Source organism: Maniola hyperantus, unplaced genomic scaffold (assembly GCF_902806685.2).
Source record: "Maniola hyperantus unplaced genomic scaffold, iAphHyp1.2, whole genome shotgun sequence".
Taxonomy (NCBI): domain Eukaryota; kingdom Metazoa; phylum Arthropoda; class Insecta; order Lepidoptera; family Nymphalidae; genus Maniola; species Maniola hyperantus.
The window spans coordinates 1-8,818 of NW_027189017.1; the positions used below are offsets into that span (position 1 = coordinate 1).

General features: G+C 50.6%; 2 protein-coding genes across 2 annotated transcripts; both read right to left on the reverse strand.

The window, feature by feature from the left end:
* Positions 1-1,678: 1,678 nt before the first annotated feature.
* Positions 1,679-3,446, reverse strand: LOC138404659 (uncharacterized). Its single transcript, XM_069509233.1, has one exon. It carries the CDS (start codon positions 3,299-3,301, stop codon positions 1,832-1,834), a length of 1,470 nt encoding a protein of 489 aa, XP_069365334.1. The 5' UTR covers positions 3,302-3,446; the 3' UTR covers positions 1,679-1,831.
* Positions 3,447-5,513: 2,067 nt separating this feature from the next.
* LOC138404660 (uncharacterized) lies at positions 5,514-7,410 on the reverse strand. The gene is made up of 2 exons (XM_069509234.1): positions 7,288-7,410; positions 5,514-7,231 (listed from the first exon to the last, which is right to left on the reverse strand). The coding sequence occupies exon 2, from the start codon at positions 7,143-7,145 to the stop codon at positions 5,514-5,516; it is 1,632 nt and encodes a 543-aa protein (XP_069365335.1). The 5' UTR covers positions 7,146-7,231; positions 7,288-7,410.
* Positions 7,411-8,818: the final 1,408 nt, after the last annotated feature.

Genomic DNA, 8,818 nt, shown 5'->3' on the forward strand with positions numbered 1-8,818 from the left:
ACGTGCGGTTAGGTTACGTGCGGTTAGGTTACGTGCGGTTAGGTTACGTGCGGTTAGGTTACGTGCGGTTGGGTACGTGCGGTTAGGTTACGTGCGGTTAGGTTACGTGCGGTGAGGGTACGTGCGGTTAGGTTACGTGCGGTTAGGTTACGTGCGGTTAGGTTACGTGCGGTTAGGTTACGTGCGGTTAGGTTACGTGCGGTTTAGGTTACGTGCGGTTAGGTTACGTGCGGTTAGGTTACGTGCGGTTAGGTTACGTGCGGTTAGGTTACGTGCGGTTAGGTTACGTGCGGTTAGGTTACGTGCGGTTAGGTTACGTGCGGTTAGGTTACGTGCGGTTAGGTTACGTGCGGTTAGGTTACGTGCGGTTAGGTTACGTGCGGTTAGGTTACGTGCGGTTAGGTTACGTGCGGTTAGGTTACGTGCGGTTAGGTTACGTGCGGTTAGGTTACGTGCGGTTAGGTTACGTGCGGTTAGGTTACGTGCGGTTAGGTTACGTGCGGTTAGGTTACGTGCGGTTAGGTTACGTGCGGTTAGGTTACGTGCGGTTAGGTTACGTGCGGTTAGGTTACGTGCGGTTAGGTTACGTGCGGTTAGGTTACGTGCGGTTAGGTTACGTGCGGTTAGGTTACGTGCGGTTAGGTTACGTGCGGTTAGGTTACGTGCGGTTAGGTTACGTGCGGTTAGGTTACGTGCGGTTAGGTTACGTGCGGTTAGGTTACGTGCGGTTAGGTTACGTGCGGTTAGGTTACGTGCGGTTAGGTTACGTGCGGTTAGGTTACGTGCGGTTAGGTTACGTGCGGTTAGGTTACGTGCGGTTAGGTTACGTGCGGTTAGGTTACGTGCGGTTAGGTTACGTGCGGTTAGGTTACGTGCGGTTAGGTTACGTGCGGTTAGGTTACGTGCGGTTAGGTTACGTGCGGTTAGGTTACGTGCGGTTAGGTTACGTGCGGTTAGGTTACGTGCGGTTAGGTTACGTGCGGTTAGGTTACGTGCGGTTAGGTTACGTGCGGTTAGGTTACGTGCGGTTAGGTTACGTGCGGTTAGGTTACGTGCGGTTAGGTTACGTGCGGTTAGGTTACGTGCGGTTAGGTTACGTGCGGTTAGTTTACGTGCGGTTAGGTTACGTGCGGTTAGGTTACGTGCGGTTAGGTTACGTGCGGTTAGGTTACGTGCGGTTAGGTTACGTGCGGTTAGGTTACGTGCGGTTAGGTTACGTGCGGTTAGGTTACGTGCGGTTAGGTTACGTGCGGTTAGGTTACGTGCGGTTAGGTTACGTGCGGTTAGGTTAGGTTAGGTTAGGTTAGGTTAGGTTAGGTTAGGTTAGGTTAGGTTTTTTTTTTTTTTTTTTTTTTTTTTTTTTTTTTTTTTTTTTTTTTTTTTTTTTTTTTTTTTTTTTTTTAGGCTAGGTTCCTCTAACGTAATTAGAGACTTTGTGTGCTCTAAATTTTTGACTCTTTCATGCTAGTTCTCGCATTTGTGCTTCTCGCACTTTCGTTCTTCATACCATTTCTTTCTTTTATACATCCTCTTTAATACTATGGGTGGGTTCCCTTCCTATGCTAGGCTTATGTTTGAAGGGTTTTTATTATTTTTTATTCATTTAGTTTATAAATTCAAGGTTACAGTTTTTAACATTATACAATTATATTTTATTACATTATAGTCTTTGGTGCGATCTTATTAACAATTTTTGTCTTATTTTATATTATAATATTTTTACATTTTGTATGGCGTCAAGATTTTCATACCGGAAGGAACAGAGCCATTTAATTTTCGTCCATGTTAATTTATGTATTCAATAATACTAAACAACATTGGGCCTTACTTTTTATTTGGCTCTGTTCCTTTCGTTGACAATTCTCACTACTCTCGAGCAAAAGGACAGGAATATTTGCCTGCTTTTAGTGTTCCCGAGTATGGCGGGAATAGAGCCCCTGCACAGTTCCATTTGAATCTGCTGGAGTAGGTCCTCCCGTATTCGGCTGTGCTGCGGACAGTCGATGAGTAGATGTAAAATCGACTCATCGACAGTCTCATCGCAGACACAGCCAGGACTCTCCTTGAGCTTAAACCTGTGCAGGTACTCTGAGAACCCGCCATGCCCCGTTAGCACTTGGGTGATGATTCTGTCTACGTCCATTTTCCCTATAATCCTATACGCCACCACCGCATCAGGAAAAAATATCCTCGTAACGCCGGCCGTTTCACCGGCCCGGTATCGCCCGTTCCATTCCTCAAGCGAACGTTTTCGGATACTTCGCTTGACGAATGAAACGGGGCAGCCGTCGTAATCAAATTTGCGCTTCGACTTCAACGCCACCTCCTTGGCCAGATGGTCGGCACGCTCGTTCCCCTCCAGTCCCGCGTGGGCTTTGATCCAGAACAAACTTATACGTTTGTTCTGTATCAAAGCGTCTCTCAGGAACCCTCGCGCTTCCACCGCAAGGGGGTGGAGAGCTTTGGGATTCTGGAGCGTCTGCAATGCCGACAAGGAGTCTGAGTAGATGCCGACCGATCCGGCCAAGTTGATTGCAGCCATCCGTGCCGCCCGGCATATCGCCAGCAGTTCCGCCTGGTACACCGTGCAGTAGGCCGGCAACGCAAGCTTGAGGGTTTTGGTTTCGACGGCGCCACTCCATATGGATAGCGCTGCACCCACCTTTCCCTCAATCTTGCTGCCGTCTGTGTATATGTTGAAGTCGTGGTCGTTGTTGGCCACGAGTTGCTCTTGGTTCATCAGGCACTTGAACTCCAAGTCGATATGACCGGCGGGATGCGGCGAGCAGAAAGCCGAGGACATCCGCTCCACCTCTCGATCCCCTATCTCTCGCTGGGGCACCCCCTTCCTAGCCTCATATAGCGTCGCGGCTTCGCGGACGCGGAGGTCGAGGGGGAGTATCCCAGCGAGCAACAGTGCCGAGTTCAGGGAGACAGTGCGGTATGCCCTACAGAGCTTCTGCGCGAAACCTCGTTGGACCACGTTTAGCTGTTTACGGATGCCAATCTTATCCACAGCAGGCGCCCACACGCTGGCGGCGTATAGGACTACCGGTTCAACCACCGCTATGTAGATTGTGCGGACTACCTCGGGATGGAGACCCCAGCTGACTTTAGCTGCTCGCGCCAACTGGTGATAAAAGGCAATTGCGCGCTTGCAGACACTCGCGACGTGGGCGTTAAATGTTAGCTTTCGGTCGATGATTAGCCCCAACAGTTTGATTTCGCCCGACAAGGCAATGTCAACCCCACCCATGCGAAGACGCGGGTCGTCATACTTCAATTTGCGCGTCATAACCATTGCGTTGGTCTTATGAGGCGCAAATCGAAGTTTGTTTGACTCACCCCACGTCCTCACACGTTCGAGGGTGGCATTGGCCTGCCGTTCGATCTCGAGGGCCGTCTCTCCCTCAAACACCAACACCACATCGTCGGCGAATGCCTGCACGTACACACCGCTTGTCTCCAAATCCCTAAGCAGTGGGTCCAAGAGCAGATTCCACAACATTGGTCCGCCGATAGACCCCTGGACGCACCCTTTCTCAGTAGCTACTCCGTGCTCTTCCCCACAGTATCTAACCTTGACACTTCTGTCGCTTAAGTAGCTGCTTAGGAGCCGCCGGATATTCATAGGGCATTTTTCTTCCGCCAGCCTGACCTTTATTTTCGGCCACCAAGCGTTGTCAAAGGCGCCCTCTATGTCCAGTGATACCAGAACTACGATCCTTTTGTTTTCCATGTTATATCTGATGTGCTTCACTAGGGTATAGAGGGCGTCTTCGGTGCTGCGTTGGGGCATAAAGCCGAACTGGCGCGTACTGAGCCTAGGCGCAAGATGAAATTGCAGCCTAGCGACAAGCATCTTTTCCAGAACCTTTCCGAGTACCGGAAGGAGGCCAATGGGACGATACGACTTTGCGGTCTTATAGGTGGCTTTCCCTGGCTTCCGAAGGAAGATCACCGTGGCCTCCTTCCAGGCCCCGGGAAAGTGGTGGAGTTCCAGGCACCGGTTGAAGAGACACAGAAAGAGCTCCGGGTTTGAGTTTATCGCGTGCAAGCATATATCGGCGGTGAATCCGTCCGCTCCAGGAGCCTTCTTCGGGTCAAAGGAACGACTCGCCTGTTTCAACTCTAAATGGGTGAAAGGAGGGTCCCCCGGATCCGAAGACGTCTCCCTGTCCGTGAGCTCGGCCAGGACCCTCACTCGTCGGTGCTCCTCGGAGTCCTGCACTTCGTTGTCTTTGGGGTAAAAGGTCTCGGCCATGAGTCGGGCCGAGCTCTTGGCATCGATTTCCATGTTGTTCACCTCCAGTGGTGGATCCTCTTCGCGCTTAGCTGTCCTGCCCAACACCCTGTAGATTCCCCCCCAGAGAGACTCCCGGTCCTGTTTTCCGCAAAATTCCTTCCAGGATCTTGTCTGTGCCTCCTTTTCCTCGGTCTCATATTTTGTCTTGGCCTCCAGGTATTCTTCGACTACCTTTGAACGTCGGATCGGTGCCGCACACCGGATCCTCCTCTTTCTGGTGGCCACCTCACGCTTCAGCTTCGCCAACTCCTCCGACCACCACGGCAGCTTGAGTGTATCTTTTCTCCCAATTTTGGGAATTGCGTGTTCGCTCGCTTCGGTCAGTGACTGTATAAGTTCGTGTATACTGTGATCTAGTTGTGTAGCTGTAGTGGTGTTTTGAATGTATGTGACTGTGATGTTTTTGGTTTGCAAAGTTTGACCCAGTTTCTCATGAAACTGGGTCCAATTGGCTTTCCGTGTGTTATATGTTCGTGTTGTGTGCTTGATGTAGTTATGTCTGACACGTTTTAGATGTAGTTTAAAAGAGATGCCGTTGTGGTCCGAGGTAGTCAGATCCTCACGCACACGCCAGCCGTCCACCAGATCCAGGAGGTCGGGTGACGCCGTTGTAATGTCGACGTAGCTGGTATACCTTTGTCCACCTCTTATGACGTCAAAAGTGGGAATGTCCCCTTGATTGAGGATACTCAGGCCAAGGTCCTCCAGGGTCCCGCGCAGTTCCTCGCCACGGTGATCTGTCACAGGACTTCCCCACCAAACGTTCTTGGCATTACAGTCACCCGCGACTATCCATTTCTTTGCTCCCAGCTCGAGCCGAATCTTTCGCAGGTGCGCCAGGTACAGGTCCATCGCCAGGCCGGGCTCGAAGTAAAAAGACACCAGGACGATCTCCCAGGCGCTGGTTCGGATCCCTACCACTGTGATGTTGTTTGTGGTGAGTTTTGGGTACTGCGTAATGTGTAGGTCCGCATTAAAAACAATTATTGCGGCCTTCACGGTACCTTCCCCGTTGTCAGCGCTCTGGAAGACCCTGATCCCCCTCCGACTCGAAACCCTGCCCTCTCTTCCGACATATGGTTCCTGCACCAGCGCCACCTGAGCTCCGCATTTCTCCGACTCGAGCAGCAGCTCGTTAAGTGCTAGTTTTTTACGTTGTAAATTTGCCTGGAAGAAATGGAGTGCCATGGTGTCCCCGGGTGCGCCCTTAGCAATAGGCCACCTTCGCCCTTGCCAGAGCGTCCCACTTCTTCCTTATCGGACAGCTCTCGTCAAAACTATTGTGATCTGTCCGATCTAGTCGGCCGCTCTGGCAGTTGCAACACTTGGGTCGATCTCCAGCCTTCCACGCCGGGCACTCACTACGCAGGTGCGGTCCCGTGCAGTGGCTGCAGGTGTCTACGGACGCCTCGCAGGTCCTACGACCGTGTCCGTAACCCAGACACCTGGAACAGGTAACCAGTGGGGACTGATCTTTGGCCACCACCCGCTGCAGATCTATGTGGACCTTTCCCACGGCTGTGACATGCTGCCATACTTGCGGCGACACCTGCAAAACCACATGGTTTTCGAGCGGATTCCTGGCCCTTCTTCGATACCTCACGCTTGCCCTATATTCGCCGTCCGGTATCGTCCCCAGCACGTTCCCATTTTGCCGCTTTAGGGCGCCCAATATGTCTTCGTCGGTATTGATGCTAAGGACGTTTAGCAGGACTACAAGCGGATCCCTATTTTCCACCTCCTGCGTCAGGAGTGTTGGGCTGCCAGTCTTCAATTTCTCTACTACTCTGGCGAGCTCTTCTCGCGACTGGCAACCCAGCACTACCTTTTGATCTTTGGCTTTTCTCAACCTGTCCACTCGCACGCCGGATGTCTTCGCGTTCACGGCAGTTCTTATTTTGTCAATTATGTCTTCGCTTTTGTCGTGAGCGTCGACCGAAGACACCACCATCGAGTGGAAAGATTGAGGCAGCTCCAGACCGCGTTTCGCTGGGGCGCCGGCTGCCACATTTGCGTATGTGACGGCTATCCTCTCTTGGATGTTTTTGCTGAGGTGCAACATCTGGTCTTTTAGGGCTCCCAGGTCCTCCCTGGTCGCGGACGCCACCTCCTTCTGCTGTTGCAGTTCGGACCTGACCTCCACGACCAGAGCGTCATTTGCGTGGGGCAGAGGAGCTGCACGGGCGACAGAGGCGTTCTTGTCCAGGTGAACCTTTAACAGCTTCATTTGTGCTGTGTTCTCCTGGACGAGTTTTTTGTGCTCTTCCAGCGCCCGAGTCAGCTCTGCTGCGTCACCCTTCGTGTTCGCTGCAGTTTTCGAACTTGCACTCTGTTGAGTCGCTTTTGGTAGCTCCTTGGGTTTATTGTGGTCGTTTCCGGTCGTTTGGGTGAGTCGAAGTCCAGCCGCTTCAGATTCCTTCACCAGGCGGTACAGCTTTTCGATTGCCCAGATCACCTCGGTCTTTATTTCCGCCTTTAGGTTGCGGGAATTGTTTAGCTGGAGTTTTGCTTTAATGAGGCACGCTTTTGCCTCCGCAGCCCTTCCCTTTGGCTTTGTTGTTTCTAGCTCGGGGGAACCGAGCTTTTGAAATGTCTGGTCCAGTGGTGCGCCGATCCTCCGAGGCGCTGGTCCTTCACCTTGCAGTGTTATGTCTTGCGTGCTTGGCTGAGAGGAGTTCGTTGGATCGTCCTTTGAGGGGGGCAGGCTGGGGCCGCTCACCACTGCGCCCACTTCCGGTGTCTGGCTGGGCTCCACCAGTTCCTTACTTGTGTGAAGAGGCGCCTTTGCAGCCTCTGGGCTCTGCCTTGGCGTTTTTACGGGTGTCCGGAGACCCAGCATTTTGTATTGGGATGAGTATACGTCAGGGAAACAAAGAAAATCAAGTTTAACCTAGCCTTGTCAACGAAATGTTAGGTGTAAAGGGCCTGTAATCTCGGTTAATTTATGGAGGTGTAAAGGGCCTACCTTCGTCAATTTATACCTATACTATTGGGTGGTGTAAAAGCCGCCCAAGTCAATGAAATACTAAAACTAGTTATACAATTTAAGACTAGGTTGGGCAGTGTAAAAGCTGCTCAAGTCGATAATATGCTAGACAAAAGTATTAGAAACTAATTTGAGCAGTGTAAAAAGCTGCTCAAGTCAATAAACTTAAACTGAGTGTAGATTTAAAACTAGTTTGAGCAGTGTAAAAAGCTGCCCAAGTCAAGTTGCTATTACAATACAACGGGAGTTTTGTCCAATTTTACTTAAAACTACTTTAAACAAGTTTGAAAAAGTTGGAGGTGTACGGGGCCTCCAACTGTCAAAAGCCTACTACTGACTAACTAGCAGTCAAAATCTGCTTAGTCAAAAAACTACTTTCGCTGCTTGGTAGAGATTGACTCTACCTTGACTCTAGCTAGAGCCGCCCGTCCAGTACCGATCGATAGCCCTCGTCGTGGGCTGGTCAGCCGTGAAAACCGCAGTTCTCTACGACCAACGGTTGCCGGGATATCCAACTTTTAAAATTTTTCAAGATGGCGGACTTAATTGTTGCCTGGATCTTCTAAATTCAATATCTCGGGAACCGCCGGTCGCAGAGATGTGTGCGACGGCTCTCCGTGCTTGTCTCGTTACAAGCTATGTGTTCACCGATACCGGCTCTAGGGTTTAGGTACAGACTCTACCTAGAGTCCAGAACCGGCACCTGCGGTAGAGCTCACCACGATTTCGTCAACCTAATCCTAATTACAAACAGTCTCCGCGATTTTGTAGAGCTCAACTCCACTTTGACCCTGGGTAGAGTCGCCCTTCTGGTGTCAGTAGATAGCCCTTGAGGAGGGCTAGTCAACAAAGAAAAATGCTACGCGCTACGACCAATAGTTCCCGAGATATCCAACTTTAAGTTTTTTCAAGATGGCCGACCAAACTGTTGCCTATGTCTAGACTGAACTTTGAAAATTAATATCTCGGGAACTACCGGGCGGATATATGCGTGCGACGGCTCGCCGTGGTCGTCTTTTTACAGGCTATGTGTTAACCGGACTAAAAAACCAGGTTAGGGGGTCGACTCTATCCAGGGTCCCAAGCCGGTACAAGTTGTTGAGCTCGCCACGATAGGGTGCCCAAAGGAAACCGCAGCCCTTAGCGTCGTCTCAGACCGAAGTTATGCCCTTTTGAAGTTTTCCAAGATGGCCGCCAATATGGCCGCCACTTTGGACAGAAGGCCCAATTTCGGCAGTTTTCAACCTAAACTGCCCGTGTTTGGGCTTGTTTGATAGGTCTTATAAAGACCTATTCAATTTCGTTAATGGGGTAGTTGTATGAGCAACCCCCGATTTTTAGGGGTTGAAAAACCTTAAGTTTTTAACTAAATTCACAATTAAAATTACTAATAAAAATTTTTTGAAACTAGCGATAATTTACAGGGCCTAACCTATCTAAATACTATTTTTACCGATTAGTTGCAGAGCTGTTGCACCCTTATTTCAACAACCACGTGTCAACCCCTAAATTTCAAATAATCGTAA